We start from the raw sequence: 16,496 nt of genomic DNA, 5'->3' as shown, positions 1-16,496 counted from the left end.
GAGAATAGGGGTAAAATTCCAAGGAGATCGGCCTCTACTGGTGGCAGGAGACATGAAGTCCAACATGGAGGTAAGACAATGCACACCTTGACCTTTCAGAACTAGCTGTGTGCATTAAGTTCAAGTATCACTTTTTTTTCCCACCTCAGTTGTGGGGCTTCAACTCAAGAGTCTGGGCACTGGACCTAAGCTTGTTTGCTCAAGGCTAATGTTCTACCACTTTGAGCCACAGCACCACTTCCAGTTTTTGAGTGGTTAACTGGAGATAAGAGTCTCACTAGGGGGGGTAGGGGGTGTTGGGAAAGTGGCTCAGTGGTTTAGAATGCTTGCCTTGCATGCATAAGACCCTAGGTTTGATTCCTCAGCACCACATAAGCAGAAAAAGCCAGAAGTGGCTCTGTGGCTCAAGTAGTAGAGCACTAGCCTTGAGCTGAATTGCTGAGGGACAGCGCCCGGGCCCAGAGTTCAGGCCCCGTGACTGACCAAAAAAAAAAAAAAAAATCTCACGGGGACTTTTTTTCTATCCAGGCTGGCTTTGAACTGTGATCCTCAGATCTCAGCCTCCTGAGTAGCTAGGATTATAGATGTGAGCCACCAGTGCCCAGCTTCAAGTATCACCCTTGAGACTAGGACTTGACTTGGCATCAAAATGTGAAATCAAGACAGATGTTCAGAGCCCCTGACGTGGTTTCTTCTCTGTGGTTGCCATGTTGAAACTCTTCACGATCCCATTGGACAAGCAAATTGATATTGCACAAGAAAGAGTGATGCTTCTAGATACTTTGTAGTATTTTGTGTCACTCTCAAAACAGTAGCAACTGCCTTTCAAAGGACACCTAACTTTAATGATGCTTGATCAAAGGGCTCAGAATTTTGTATGTGTGTATGTGCCAGTACTGGGGGCTTGAACTCAGGGCCTGGGCATTCTGTACCTCAGCTTTTTTTGCTCAAGGCTGTCACTCTAACACTTGCACCACAGCTCCACTTCTGGCTTTTGGGAGGTTACATTGGAAATAAGAGTTTCACAGACTTTCCTGACTAGTATGGGTTCAAGCCTTGATCCTCAGATCTCAGTCTCCTGAGTGGATAGGATTACAGGCATATAATTTTTGTTTTGCCCTAGGCCCTATAAATTATGTAGCTAAGGGGGAAAAGACAAGGAGGAAAAGTAGTACCCAGAGAGCTGGGCTTTGCTCCATGTAAATTATAAAAAGAGGGCTCAGGTAGGGCTCAAGGGCTCAGCACTTACCTAGCATGAGCAAGACCCTTGGTTTGATCCCGAGCAACACACACACACACACACACACACACACACACACACACACACACACACACACACACACACACACACACACACACACACACGAGATTTTTCAAATGCAAAAGACAGGAAAGGACTCTCTTTAGGGGAGAAGTGGGCAGATCCATCTATTCAACACAGGACAGATTCTCAGAATGATAGACTGAATGGAGTCTAAGTTTTTTTTTGTTTTTTTGTTTTTTTTTAGTCCGGTCATGGGGCCTGAACTCTGGGCCTGGGCGCTGTCCCTCAGCTCTTCAGCTCAAGGCTAGCGCTCTACCACTTGAGCCACAGCGCCACTTCCGGCTTTTTTCTTATGTGGTGCTGAGTAATCGAACCCAGGGCCTCAGGCATGCAAGGCAAGCGCTCTACCACTGAGCCACCTTCCCAGCCCCTCTAAGTTTTTTTTCTAGGGCAAAAGGGACAGAAAATGACCTTCCAGGTGTCCCTAGCTCAGAGTTGAAGGCACCACAGAATCCTGAAAAGAGCAGTAACTGGGAGTCATGGCTCTCGGTTCCAGGTCTGGATTGCTTCACTTTCCTCCTCCTCTGTACACTGAGATTGAGATGAGAGTCTCCCAGGGTCCATTCCAGAGATGTGATCTTCTTTGGCTCTAAGATTCAGTAAACTACCTGCTTCCAGGCTCTGTCACGACAGCTCAGGTGAGAAGGCAGTTTGGGCCAGGTGCTGCTGGTTTATGCCTGTAAACCTAACTTCTTAGGCAAATGAGATTTGAGGATCATGATTTGAAGCCGTCAGGGCAAGAAAGTCTGTAAGAATCTCACCTCCAATTAACCACCAGAAAACTGGAAGTGGAGCTGTGGCTCCAAGTAGTAGAGTGTTAGCCTTGAACAAAAGAGCTCAGGGACAGTGCCCAGGCCCTGACTTCAAGCCCCATGATCATCAACAACAACAACAACAACAACAAAAGGCAGTTTAGTGCCTAGGCCTGGAAGGGCAAGGAAGCCAGAGTGCAGCCCGACTCCTCAGGAAGAGGCTGTCAAACACCAGCCAGATTCCCAGACTTGAAGCCGCCTAGTCATCTTCCTCTTCCTCATTGCTCTTCCATAGCTGGTGCTGTGCCCCACTCTGCAGGGGTTTGTCCACTCCCTGCCCACCCTGAACTGGAGATGACTCATCTCAGGATGCAACTTGGGGAGGAAGGGATGGCAGCTGAGGGCAGGAGGGCGGGGCTGAGAAGGCTTCCATGGGATGCCACGGTGGGGGGGGGAGGGGGAGGGCATGAAGCCCAGTCCCTGTTGGGAAGCCAGTCAAGACCTATCTCCTTGGATCTCCCTATGCTACATGCTTTCTGGAGCCCCAAACACTCACTACTAAACCAGTCCGACTACTGAAGAAGAGAAGAGTCAATGGAAAGAACTCAAGCTTGGAGTTAGAATGCCAGGCCGGGAGTCTCACTTTCCACTTCTGTAGAAGGGGTTGATAACGCTTCCTCTACCACAGGCTATCGGCAAAACATATAAAGAAATGCCATACTGTTGCAAACCCACATCAATGTTGGCTTGTTGGTTAGTAGTGGACAGAGCTGGGAGAGAAGAAATAGCACTGAATCAGGAGTCAGCAGACCAGAGGCTGTGTGAGAGCTGAGTGGCCTCTGTTTCCTATCTGCTCAAGATAAGTCATAAATATTGCCTCTCCAAGATACAGGATTACAGTACAGATGCATGGATAACCATGATCATGAGGCAGGGCTGTGAAGTCAGAGGCAGTCACTAGAGGGGAAAAAAATCAAATCCCAAATAAGCACAGGGTAAAATAAATAAATAGAAGTCTGTGTAAGCGTTTATAATAGGAAGCCAGGCACCAGTGCCTCATGTCTGTAATCCTAGCAACTCAGAAAGCTGAGATCTGAGGATCTTGATACAAAGCTTGCCTAGGCAGAAAAGGCTGAGAGATACTTACTCTAATTAACCAGCAAAATGCCAGACTAGATGTGTAGCTCACATGGTGGTAGAGTGCCAACCATGAGCAAAAAAAGCCAAGCAATTGAGGGAGGTCCTGAGTTCAAGCCCCAGTATCAACCCCCACACAATAGTTTATTACATCTGAGTCTACCGCCTGACCCTCTCACTGGGATATCGCTTCTCCTAAAGTTTTAGCTGTTGTTCCCTTGGTACTTGCCTCAATCACTCAACAATATGAACACCCAGATTTTAAAATTCAGTGCTTTTTTTTGTTTGTTTGTTTGGTCTGTGGTAGGCCTTGACCTCAGGACATGGGCACTGTCCCAGAGCTTCTTTTGCTCAAGGCTAGCACTTGAGCCATAGCTCTACTTCTGGCTTTTTGGTGGTTTGTTGGAGGTAAGAGTTTCTCAGATTTGCCTTCTCTGGTCTGGCTTTGAACCATTGATACTCAGATCTCAGCCACCTGAGTAGCTAGGATTACAGGCATAAGCCACCAGCATCTGGCACTTCAGGGCTTATTTGAAAGGTTCAGGGGATGTGGCTCAAGTGGTATAATACTTGCCCAAGACATGGTAAGCCCTGAGTTCAAAACTCCAGTGCTTCCAAAATAAAACTATCTTGAGAGCTAAAGGATTTAGGTCATTGAGATAGTTTTTTTTTTTTTTTTTTTTTTTTTTAAATATCTGTGGTATCAAGGAATCAAACCCAAAGCCTCATGCATGCTAGGCAAGCACTCTACAACTAAACCACATTCCCAGCCCTCCCTTTAATTATTGAGCGTTATATTTTGTCAAATTAAATAATATAGTAAGCTGGACTCTGGTAGTTCATGACTATAGTCTTAGGTACTCAGAAGGCTGAGATCTGAGGAGTGTGGTTTAAAGCCAGACTGAGCAGGAACAAGTTCATGAGACTATTACCTCCAATCAACTATCAAAAAGCCAGAAATGGAGATGTGGCAAGAGTAGTAGAGTGCTAGCCTTGAGTAAAAAGCTCAAGGCCCTGAGTTCAAGCCCTACTACCAACGAAGAAAGGAAGAAAGAAAGAAAGAAAGAAAGAAAGAAAGAAAGAAAGAAAGAAAGAAAGAAAGAAAGAAAGAAAGAAAGAAAGCATTCTGGCTGTTCCTAGCCTATTAGTACTGACAGGATCTCTTCCTGAACCTTCATTAATTATTTAAAAAAAAATGACCTGCATCCCCTTCCCTGAATTTGGAATTTAATGCTAAATGAAAAATGTCAATTCACTGAACGAAGCCTCAGTTATTAGGAGATATTCAGATGAAACTGATGGTGGTCTTGTTGAACATTTTGGATGGCACCTGGCTTCCCAGAGCCATTGAGGTCTTTCCTGCCCCTTTCCCTAGAGGCTGGGCCTGAGCTTGGGTGAGGGAGGGGCCAAGTTGACTGGCAAGGGGCTGGGGGAGATGGTATGAGGGGACCTTTGCTGCCTGGGGAGGCAGATTAATCAGGTTAAGGTGGCCATCTCCAGTGGGAAGGGGTTAGCATTTGGACAAGACTCAGGTCTCCAGGATTAGCCAGTAGGTAATGTGGTTGGCTGGGAAACAGATTGTTTGAAAGCAGGGCCCAAGTGGCTGGGTGAGGCCAGAGGCCAGGGGGATTTCCTTCAGCTCCAGCCACTCAGGTGGGTGGGGCCGGATTGCTCTTGCTGCACACAGGAATCTGCCTTTGTTTCCAGCTGGAGGGGAAATGCCATAAATCCTGCCCCTTTCCCGCCCTTTCAATATCCGTGCCCAGGCTCTGCTCTTCCCAGGCCTGGGACTGAAGGCCCTCACACAAACTCTTGTTCTCAATACCATCACATCCAACAGGGCAGCGCCCCTTGTCTTCCTCCCCACCCCCCAGTGCAGAGTACTGGCATGGATGTTCAGAACGGAGGTTCCAGAGGGCATCAAAGGCTGCTCTGAAAGAAATAGTCACCAACAAAAAGGGAACACAGCTCTTCATTCACAGTCAAGAAAGGAACCCTGGCTCAGGTGGCAGAGTGTCAGCCAAAATGGCCTATCCAGAGTCTTAGTATCAGAAGAAAAAAAAAAAAAAGGAAAGGTACCTAGAGTCAGGTACCTGGTAGCTCATGCCTGTGATCCTAGTAACTAAGGAGGCCAAGAGCAGAAAACTTTGGTTCAAAGTCAGCCCAGGCAGGAAAAGTCCATGAGACTCTTATTTCCAATTAACCAGCAAAAAGCCAGAAGTGATACTGTGGCTCAAGTAGTAGAGGGCCAGTCTTGAGCAGAAAAGTTCAGGGAGAGTGCCCAGGCCCTAAGTTTAAGCCCTAGGACCAGCACAAAAAATAAGCAAGCAAACAAGCAAGGAAGGAAGGAAGAAAGAAAGGAAGGAAGGAAGGGAGGGAGGGAGGGAGGGAGGGAGGGAGGGAGGGAGGGAGGGAGGGAAAGAAAAAGTTATGTAAGTGAGAACAGAGGACTTGAGGACAAGGCTTGAGCCCAGTCAGTACTCCAACTCCAAATACTCAAACAAACACTTGAACTCTAGACTCAGTCACAAAGATAATATACAGCCTGGTGCTGGTGGCTTATACCTGCAATTCTAGCTACTCAGGAGGCTGAGATCTAAGGATCATGGTTTGAAGCTAGTTTGGTCAGGAAAGTCCATGAGACTTATCTCCAATCAACTAGCAAAATGCTAAAAGTGGAGCTGTGGCTCAAGTGTTAGAGTACCATCCCTGAGTGAAAAAGCCAAGAGAGAGCAAGAGGCCTTGAGTTCAAGCCTTGAGTTCAAGCCCCAGTACTGACTCACAGAGAGACAGAGAGAGAGAGACAGACAGACAGACAGACAGAGACAGAGACAGAGAGAGACAGAGAGACAAAGAGGCAATATGTAACACTCAATGCATAGTGCTAGGGACTAGGGGCTAAGAAGAAAGTATAGGCCCAGAGCCCCAGGGAGCTCCTTGTCTTGACTTTCTCTTGGTCAGAACATCTATGTGTATTCCCATGTGCTTGCATGTGTCACCCCTCTGTGTGTACCTGAGTCTATGGTGCAATTGTCCCATGTACACTTCTATGTCTGTGAGCCTGAAGATCCCTGTGGGTCCTGGGTGATAATGTCTGCATGTGGCATTGCCTGTGTAACGGTGGTCCAAGTTTCAGGGTCTAATGATCTGGAGCAGGAGTTGGGATAGCCTGTTGAAGAAAGGTCATGCTCTCCACACCTGACCAGTGAGGTGACACTGTACTCAGATGGCAAGGACAGAGGGTGACAGGCCCAGATCCGTGCATGAGTCCTGGCCAGCAGCTGAAAGCTGACAGATGAAAGGTCCTGAGAGGTCAGGACAAAGACTGGTAGGGGTGGTGGTGAGGAAGCATGGGGCACAGGCAAGGCTGGCTCTCTATTTGGGGTGTGGATGACATTTATAGATATTTGGACAGTATGCCAGCTGGAGAGGAGGGAATCCTGTCTGGGTTCCCCATGAGGACCAATGAGTCTCCACCTGTTCTCTTTTGCCCCTAAATATATACTTCTTTGCCTTCTTCTGGCCCAACACGAGTTTCCTGGGGTGTACCCTGGTGTTATAGGAGACACAGGAACACTGGCATTCCCAGAGATGATAAAGACACTCTCTATATCCCAGACCTTGGTGGAGCCCAAACTTCATTTCTTTTGTTTGTGCACTTATTGAGCCTTATGTTAGGGATCTAAACCCATCCCTGTCCACACAGGACTGGGATCCCCCTTGAGCCTGACTGACAATCCCAGGGTATAACAGGACAGCTAACACTGTAATCTCACATGTAGAGTTTCAGTTTGCTAAGGTGGAGGTGGGAGCATGCTCACAATAAAGCTGCTGGGGGCAGTAGTCCAGGCTGCAGTGGTGGGGGGCAAAGGGGTAGGCTGGGCTGGGGGGGGGCAGAGATAGGCCAAAGCCGGTCAGAGAAAGTCTCTGAGATTGATTCCTTCCTTCCTTCTTTTTCCTTTTCTTTCTCTGGTAGTGAGCTTTGAACTCAGGGCCTTTCCTTTGCTTAGTTGGAGCTCTACCACTTAAGCCACATCTCCATCTCTGCTTTTGCTTGTTATTTTGGAGGTAAGAATCTCAGGGACATTCCCTCCTGGTCTGACTTCAAGCCATGGTCCTCCAGATCTCAGCCTCCTGAGTAGCTACGATTTCAGGAGTGAGTCAGGTGCAGATAAATAGGTTTACACTGTAATGGCCACCAAAATAGCATCTTAGAACTACAGGAGAGGCCATGGGGTTCAGTGACATTCCCCCTGCTCCTCTGTGGTGCTGTCTTGGACTGTTTCCTTGCTTCCATGGTTCCCTCAGATAATAGACTGCTAATTGCCTACCTGCATCAGGAGCTGTTCAGTAGCCCCCTCTTTTAGGCCTCACAACAACCCTGGAAAGTAGCAGTTGTTATATGTGATCATCATTTGATGCTGCAAATAAGGAGACAGAGGCTGGGAGGGGCAGGGCTAGGATTGACAGCAAGGTCTGCCAATGCTGAAGTCCTAGGCTGGTGGCGTCTCTGTGGCCTGTGTTCTGCATGACCAGGGACTGTGTGGATTCTGCATCTCTGCTGACAGGAACCAAAGAGTAGAAGCCTTAGAAGCTAGAATGAGAGTAGAGACCTGAGGTGTCACAGGAACAGGCAGAGCAAGGCCATATCTGAGGCTCTTCTCCCTCCCCTGTGCTCAGCCTGAACAACTCTGGGAAGGAGAACAGGCTGTGGTCAGGAGTTGTTTCAAATTAGACAGAAATAGGTTGGCCTGAGATGGTGCTGCTTGAGAAAGGTCTGGGATTCCAGATTTCCAGATGCCAGAGAGCTGGCTAGGCTTTGGGAGTGGCAGGTGGGAGCCAGATGGAAAGGCTCCCTCTGCTGGAAAACATTGTACATTTAGCCTCTGACCTCAGATGCGGCCCAACACAAAACAACACTCTCTCTGTCTCTCTGTCTCTCTGTCTCTGTCTCTGTCTCTCTGTCTCTCTGTGTATAGATGCCAGTGTCACTCCTGAGCAGGTGGGAAGTAGGAAGGACAGGCTCAAAGACTCAGAGGGAGAACTGGGCACTGGTGGCTCATGCCCTGTAATCTTAGCTACTGTGATGAAGGCTGAGATATGAGGATCCAGGTTCAAAGCTAGCTTGAATGGAAAGGTCTGTAAGATTCCATTTTCAATTAACCAGAACAAAGCTAGAAATGTAGTTGTAGCTCATGTGGCAGAGCACCAGCCTTGAGTGGAAACGGTAAGGAAAAGGTCTGATTTCAAGCCCTGGTACCAACACAAAAACAAAAAGGAGGAGGCACCTGGGAATGTGGCTCAGTGGTAGAGTGCTTGCCTAGCATGCACGAGGCCCTGGCTTCAATTCCTCAGTACTACATAAAGAGAAAAAGCTGGAAGTGATGCTGTGGCTCAAATGGTAGAGTGCTAGCCTTGAGCAAAAGAAGCTCAGGGACAGTGCCAGACCCTGAGTTCAAAACTAAGACTGGCAAGAAGAAGGAGGAGGAGGAAGAATTGGAGGAAGCCGAGCTGTGAGCAGAGGCTTTGGTGGTTTCAAGTTCCATATGGCCACTTACCCGCTGGTGACATTGCGGTAGTTGTTTAACCCTCACAACCTACATTTCTTTGTGCTTAGGTGGGAAATCTTCCTGATCTCCAGCTGGAATTATAGGTGTCTTCAATTATGCTTGGCCATCTCTTTTTGTTTAACTTTTCAAATTTTACAAATACATAATCATAGCCAAGCGCTATAATCATCTATAATCATCTATAATCCTAGCTGAGGCTGAGATCTGAAGATCAGAGTTTGAAGCCAGCCCAAGAAGGAAAGTCCATGAGACTCTTATCTCCAGTTAACTACCAAAAAGCCAGGCGTGGAGCTGAGGCTCAAGTGGTAGAGCTCCAGACTTGAGAAAACAACAACAACAAAACCAAGCAGGAGTGCAAGGCCGGGATGGAGGGTGTGACATTGATCAAGATGTATTGTATTCATAGCCTGTCTCAAGGAATGGTAACTTCTTTATATAACTACTAACAATACAATTTTTAAAAATTAAAGAAAAGGCATATGAGGCCCTGAGTTCAAGCTCCAGTAGTAATACACCTCTCTTTCATTCTCTCTCTCTCTCTCTCTCTCTGTCTCTCTCTCTCTCTCTCACACACACACACACACACACATACACACACGTAAAAAGGATACTCAAAAAGTTTCCCTCTCACCCTGATCAGCTGCTCAGTCCTTTTCCAGAGAAAATAGCTGTTTCTTTTCAGAGTTGTTCCCAGGAGACAATAAGATTAGTGCTACAGGGGCCACGTCTGGAGGGCTGATCTTGATCTCTGCCAGTCTTTAGTGTGGGACCTGCACGCTTCTTAACTTCTCTGTGCCTATGTCCTCAAAGATGGAATCTTGAAGATTTGGGGGAGGGTCAAATGCCTTAAGGTATATAGGAAGCACCTTCTAAGTGTATTTACTATAATTACTATGAATATTCAAGTAAATGTATTTCTGCAACAAATGTGTGGAGGAAAAGAATCCAGAACTTGTGAGTCAAGTTCCCAAACTGTTACTGAATGTCCTTTCAAGGATATGTCAGATCACTTGGTAATAACCTCAGTTCTGTGTCATCCAGGGGAACTTTCACATACGATTTACTTACCCCCTCCTCATGTCTTCTTTTCTCTTCTCTTTTCTTTCATTTGTTTCTCTCTCTCTCTCTCTCTCTCTCTCTCTCTCTCTCTCTCTCTGTGTGTGTGTGTGTGTGTGTGTGTGTGTGTGTGTGTGTATGTGTGTGTGTGTGTGTGTGTATGTGTGTACTGGGGCTTGAACTCAGGACCTGGGAGTGATTCCTGAGCATTTTTGCTGCAGACTAGCACTTTACCACTTGAGTAATAGCTCCACTTTCAATTTTTTTGGTAGTTAATTGGAGATCATAGTCTCATGGACTTTCTTGCCCAGGCTGGCTTCACGGTGATCCTCAAATCTCAGCCTCCTATGAGTAGCTAGGGTTATGGGTGTGAGCCACTGGTGCCTGTCTATCTGTTTCTTTTTTGAGAGATGGTCTTGCTATCTTGCCTAGACTAGCCTCAAACTCAGCTCAAAGTGATCTGCCCACCTCAGTCCCCTGAGTATCTGGGATTAGAGGTGAGTAAAACAGCATGTCCAGTTAATACACTACTAATAGTTAGGAGTCTATGAAAGAAGACATTAACCTGAAGAAGATTGATAAGTAGCAATTTTTTAAAAAAGAAATACTATATTTTTACTGCCAGATAGGAATTAATTTTTTTCTTCCTCACTAGACTTTTTTTTTTTTTTTTTTGTCGGTCATGGGGCTTGAACTCCGGGCCTGGGCGCTGTCCCTCAGCTCTTCAGCTCAAGGCAAGCGCTCTACCACTTGAGCTACAGCGCCACTTCCGATTTTCTGGTGGTTTATTGGAGATAGGAGTCTCACGGTCTCTCCTGCCCGGGCTGGCTTTGAACCGCGATCCTCAGATCTCAGCCTCCTGAGTGGCTAGGATTACAGGCGTGAGCCACCAGCGCCCGGCTCTCACTAGACTTTTCTTCAATTAACTGGCAATAAGAGTCATCATTTCTTGCTTTGATCCAATCTGCGAGTTCACTGATTCAGTAGTTAAATAAATCTTGGTACTCATGCTATATTGTATTTATCATGTTTGTTTATTTTCTGTGCTTGTCCTGGGGCTAGAACTCCTGGGCCTGGAGATTGTCCTTGAGCTTTTGTGCTCAAGGCTAGTGCTCTATCACTTGAGCCACTGCTCCACTTCCCAGCTTTTTGTGGTTATTTGGAGATGAAAATTTCACCAATGTTTTCTGCCTGAGATGGCTTTAAACAGAGATCCTTGATCTCAGCCACCGGTGCTCAGCTGTCATGCTTATTTTTGTGAAAAAGATTTTATTTGACAAACAATACTTTTGTCACTTTTCCATTCTTTTAATTTAATAAATCTTGAGGGTCTCCTTTAATTCGAATATAAGGAGCTTCCTTTCTCTTCCTTAATAATCCTCTGTAGAGGATACAGATTACAGGGTAGGTATGGGTATAAGGCAATTACCCCCATAAACAATATAGCCAGTCCCCAGTGGGCGGACACTTAGGTGGGTTCCATTGTGTTACTGCTAGGATGAATAAATAGCCTTGTACACAGAAGCAGATTTCCTCCAGCAGAACTAGATGGGAAGTCAGAAGAGGCTGTAAGCAGAAAAAGAGTCTAGACAAGAGCCTGACCACCTATTCCTAACCAGGCCTAGCCCATCTTCCCTTGATTCTGTGTACACCTGGCCTCCTCCTCCTGCCTCTTTCTTGCCATTCTGAGCTCTTGATATGGCCAGAGAGGAAGGGCCAGACTTTGGTGGCCCACAGACCTGGGTATGGATGGGCACTGGCTAGGGGATGAATGTGCCTTGGAGAGGAGGATCTTGGGGACTTGAAACTTTTTGTTGGTGCTGTCCCTGGGCTGTAACCACTGGGAGAGAAGACCCTGGGTACTCTGGTAGGGGACAAAGGCTCTGGAGCCAGGGACTTGCTGAGGAGGCTGGGGTGCTGGGGCAGGAGGAGGGGCAGTCCCTAGCAGCTCTGGCACCGACTTGCTTCTGGTGCCCAGGGCAGGTGGTTGGTCAGGGCAGAGTGTGTGGCAGGCAGTGGTGAGGAAGGGACTGGCGAGGCCCGTGGTGATGGTGACAAGGTGGTCTAGAACACCTCCCTCCTGAGGAGGTTGGGCAAAAGAGGAGTTCAGTGAGGCCTGAAGCCTTTCTAGGAGGGATGGGGCAGCCTGAGCCTGGGCCTGGGCCTGGGCCACGAGCCCAGGCAGGGGCGGCCACTCGGGCTGGTAGTGCTGGCTGAGCTGCTCAGCTCTGGGCCTCCGGAGAAGCTGCCGGATCCTCCGTACCGTGTCGAAGCTGTCTGTCAGTACAGCCCACTCCAGGGCTGTCTTGCCCCGAACAGGATCCACCGAAGTCAAGTCAGCACCTGGAAGGAGGCACAGGGTAACAAGGGAGTTAAAATAGGGAGTAGTGGCCAGGTGTCAGCAGCTCACGCCTGTAGTTCTAGCTACTCAGGAGGCTAAGATCTGAGGATCATGATTTGAAGTCAGCCTGGGCAGGAAACCTCATGAGACTCCAATTAACTACCGAAAAGCTGGAAGTGGAGATATGGCTCAAGTGGTCTTGAGCAAAAAAAGCTCAGGGACTGTGCTCAGGCCCTGAGTTCAAGCCCCTGGACTGGCGCAACAAAGAAAAAGAAAAAATAGGGAGTGGTGATTTGTGAAAGGAGAATTGACTCACACTAAGTTCAAAATCCACAGATCCTAGCCTTGGAAGACTACTACAGCCTTCTGCATCAGAGAGAAGAGACTGGATCCAAAAGGGAGGAAACTCCAGGCCTAGAGTTCAAGCCCCAGGACACACACACACACACACACACACACACACACACACACACACACACACACACACACACACACACACACTGCTAATCCTATGGAAAGGGCAACATCTGGGGTAAAGAGAAAGATGCGGAACTCCTTTCCCATCTTTCCCCAGGGAAAAGAGGCTTTGGGAACAATGAAAATTCCAACTTCATAGTCAGAGTGATCCTCACTCCACAGCCCCACTCAGCACAGCAAGAGCCTCAACTATACGCCACTGTATTCCCGGGAGGCCTGCCTTGTCCCAGCTGAGGCCAACCCAGAGAAGGCTGGCACACTCTCCATACTGGTGAGGCTCAGAGGAAGAAGTCATCCACCCAGGGTCACTCAGCCAGAGGCAGGGCAAGGACTAGAACCCAAGAATCAGATTCTAGGTCCCAGCCATTTCTTGTTTCCAAGATGTTTTGTTTGTTTGTTTGTTTTTTCAAGGACTTGAACTCAGGACCTGGATGTAGACTCTGAGGAGCTGCTTCTGCTGACTCCTTCTCCTCCTCTTCTTCTTCCTCCTCCTCCTCCTCCTCCTCCCCTCCCTCCTCCCCTCCCTCCTCCTCCTCCTCCTTTTTGTTTTTTGGTTGGTCATGGGGCTGGAACTCGGGGTCTGAGCACTGTCCCTCAGCTCTTCAGCTCAAGGCTAGCGCTCTACCACTTGAACCACAGCGCCACTTCCAGTTTTCTGGTGGTTTGTTGGAGGTAAGAGTCTCATGGACTTTCCTGCCCGGGCTGGCTTTGAACTGTGATCCTCAGATCTCACCCTCCTGACTAGCTAGGATTACAGGCATGAGCCACCAGCACCCAGTTTCTTCTTTTTTGTGGGTCCTGAATTCAGGGTCTGGGTGCTGTCCCTGAGCCTCTCTGTGCTCAAGGCTAGTGATCTACCACTTGAGCCACAGTTCCGCTTCTGGCTTTTTCTGAGTAGTTGATTGGAGACAAGTCTCATGGACTTTCCTCCCCTTGGCTAGGTCTGATCCTCAGATCTCAGCCTCCTGAATAGCTAGGATTACAGGCATGAGCCACCTGGCACCTGCCTTGAACTTTTTTTTTTGCTCAAAGCTAGTACTCTACCACTGGAGCCACAGTTCCACTTCCAGATGTTTGGTGATGAATTGGAGATACGTCTCAGGAACTTTCCTTCTCTCAGGCTGGTTTCAAAAGGTGATCCTCAGATCTCAGCCTACAGAGTAGCTAAGATTATTAGCTAAGGCAGAAGCCACCACACCTTGCTGTTTTGCTTTCCCTCCCAAGCTTTCCTGAGATCAGCTCTCCCAGAGTTATCAATAGCTCGACTTGGTTGGGAGAAAGAACCCAATCTTCTAGAAAGCCCCTCCTTTAGGAAGGTGGCCAAGATTGACATTCCATCTCTACCTCCCTGCAGGTGAATGATGGTTGCCTTAGGGTCTGGAGGGGAGGCCGAGCAGAGGGACATTCAGAGTCCAGGGCCCATGCACCTGCCATGAGGAGGGTGGCCACGCACTCGGGACGGTCCTGCACTGCTGCCTTCATCAGGGCGGTGAATCCCCGTTGGTCCCTGCGCTCCAAGTCCAGGCCCGCATAGTAGTTGAGCAGGAAACTCACTAGAGGGGTATGGCCTGCAGGGCAAGAAGGGAGGAGTGTGGTTCCCCAGGCCAGGAAGTGCTGAAGCCCAAAGCTACCCTCCAGACCTTGAGCTCAAGTCCCAGGACTGGCACAAAAAGAAAAAAAATAGGGAGTGGTGATTTATAAAAGGAGGATTGGCTCACATTAAATTAAAAAACCAAAGATCCTAGCCTTAGAAGACTTACTGCGGCCTTCTGCGTGAGAGAGATTGGAGAAAACCTCAGAGAGACAACTAGGGGGCTTTGGAGTCGTGGAGTCCGTAGGAGTAGAGTGCGGGTTGCTCAGGACAGGGGGAGGCTGTGCTCTCCGGGCTGGAGCAGAGCCTGACTTGGGACAATCTCATGCCTAGTCCTGATGGCTGGTGAAAGTGCACACGGTGGGTGGGGGGCAGCCTCGAACCTGCTTGGGCAGCCAGCATGAGGGCCGTGTTCCCTTCTTTGTCCTGATGGTTCACATCCAGGTAAGGACAGCGGCTCAGCAGGGTCACAATACTTGCGAAGCCATGGTAGCAGGCGACCATGAGGCCTGTCTGGGGGTGGGGCAGCTGAGTCCCCACTTTCCCCCAGGGTCTCCCTAAGGACCTCCTGTGCCCTCTAAACCTATATCTGTCCCAATACCAGTCCCACCTCTCTCCCACCCAAGCCCACCCTCACCCTTCCCAACTGTGGAGATTGACCCTGAAATTCTCAGGGTCAATCAGATCAATATGGCCTGGTAGGGCGACCCAGTTGTCCCCAGCTGCCTGGGGAAAACCCCTGGCAGCACCTCACCCTTCCATTGCTGTCCGCATGAGCCACCTGCTCTGGGGAGACCCCAGCATCCAGGATGGCTTGGAGCTGAGCAGAGTGGTTGTGAACACAGGCCCGGTACAGGGCTCCCAGACTCTCGTCAGGGGCAGGGGTCTCCTCCTTGGGGCAGGACGGTGTCTCAGCCATGTCCAGCTCCTCTGCTTCCAGCCTGAGGCCTGTGGGTGAGTCCCTCCTCACGTGGCTGGCAGCTGTGGCAGAACAGACAGGTGCAGTATCTCCCTGGATCCTGGGCAGGGGTCCCATGCACCAGGCTGAGGACCAGAGGTAGATGGACGGGACCAGGAGCAGTAGAGGGGTACTGTGAAGCAGAGTCCCATGGAGGCTCCCCACAAGGAGTTACTTTTCTCTCCCCATCCTTACCTGGGGCTCGAAGATCTCCAAGAGTAAGGTCTTGCCGGGCACTGGAGACATATGCCTGTAATCCTAGCTACTCAAGAAGCTGTGATCTAAGGATCACAGTTTGAAGCCAGCCCAGGGCAGGAAAGTCTGCGAGATTCTCTCTGATCTCCAAGTGACCACCAAAAGGCCCCAAGTGGAGCTCTGGCTCAAGTGGTAGAGTGTTAGCCTCGAGCAACAAAGTTCAGGGTCAGCACCCAGGCCCTGAGTTCAAGCCCCAGGACTGGACACAAAAAGAAAAAAGGACTAAGATCTTACCTCCCAGCACACTCGCTCCGCTCCGAGTGACCTGGAAGCAGGTGACAGATGGCTAGACTCAGAGAAAAAGCTGCCACAAACACCTTGGGGCTGAGCCGGGTCAAGCGGGTTAGGAAGGGATTGGAGTGGGTGGGTATTGTCTAAAGCCAACCAACATGGGCCCCAAGGCCCTGCCAGACCTGCCTGAGCTCCCAGGCTGCTACCCCTACCGAGAGCACGGAGGACCAGCCTCTGTCCTGCGCTCGCCTCTGCCTTTGAGACCTGCCAATTGCTCTCCAAAGCAGAGCTTTAAGTTCAAAGCAGGGAAAGGGCTATGTGGGCTAAGAGCAGAGGTGTTCTCCTCTCTGGTACAACATGGCTGAGGATGGTGTGAAAGAGGGAGAGGTACAGGAAGTTCATTAAATATGGCTACAACACTCAGGATAATGGAGGAGGGGGCGCTCAGGAGTTACCTGCACCTGTTTGTTTATTTATTTTTACATTCTAGAGAGATCAAAACATAAAGAATTGATGGGCACCAGTGGCTCATGCCTGTAATCCTAGCCGCTCAGGGGACTGAGATCTGAAGAGCAAGGTTGGAAGCCAGTCCAAGCAAGGAAGTCCATGCAACACTTATCTCCAATTAGCCAGCAAAAAGCTGGAAGCAGTAGAGCAGTAGGTTTGAGTGAAAAAGCTCAGGGACAGTGCCAGGTCCGGAGTTCAGAGTTCAAGCCCTAGGACACATACGTATACACACACACACACACACACACACACACACACACACACACAGACTCAATGATTGCCTACCTGATTCAAACC

The 16,496-nt window shown here is 49.0% G+C and overlaps 1 protein-coding gene across 1 annotated transcript; it reads right to left on the bottom strand.

Annotated features, from left to right (window-relative positions):
• Positions 1 to 11,376: 11,376 nt before the first annotated feature.
• Positions 11,377 to 14,761, bottom strand: Ankrd33 (ankyrin repeat domain 33). The gene is made up of 3 exons (XM_070035299.1): positions 14,632 to 14,761; positions 14,085 to 14,225; positions 11,377 to 12,182 (listed from the first exon to the last, which is right to left on the bottom strand). The coding sequence occupies exons 1-3, from the start codon at positions 14,750 to 14,752 to the stop codon at positions 11,461 to 11,463; spliced, it is 984 nt and encodes a 327-aa protein (XP_069891400.1). The 5' UTR covers positions 14,753 to 14,761; the 3' UTR covers positions 11,377 to 11,460.
• Between the last annotated feature and the right edge of the window lie 1,735 nt (positions 14,762 to 16,496).

Source organism: Dipodomys merriami, unplaced genomic scaffold, assembly GCF_024711535.1.
Source record: "Dipodomys merriami isolate MVZ:Mamm:240054 unplaced genomic scaffold, mDipMer1.0.p SCAF_10, whole genome shotgun sequence".
NCBI lineage: Eukaryota > Metazoa > Chordata > Mammalia > Rodentia > Heteromyidae > Dipodomys > Dipodomys merriami.
The sequence above is the reverse complement of the archived record's forward strand: the minus strand, read 5'-3'. Positions and strand labels throughout refer to the sequence as shown.

Excerpts from the sequence above, each read along its gene's own strand:
- Ankrd33 (XM_070035299.1), bottom strand. The coding sequence starts at position 14,752 with ATGGTCGCCTGCTACCATGGCTTCGCAAGTATTGTGACCCTGCTGAGC. Across the intron at positions 14,226-14,631 it reads CATGCTGGCTGCCCAAGCAG|GCCATACCCCTCTAGTGAGT; the intron begins GTTCGAGGCTGC and ends CTTGCCCTGCAG. Across the intron at positions 12,183-14,084 it reads GGCCACCCTCCTCATGGCAG|GTGCTGACTTGACTTCGGTG; the intron begins GTGCATGGGCCC and ends GCCTCCTTCCAG.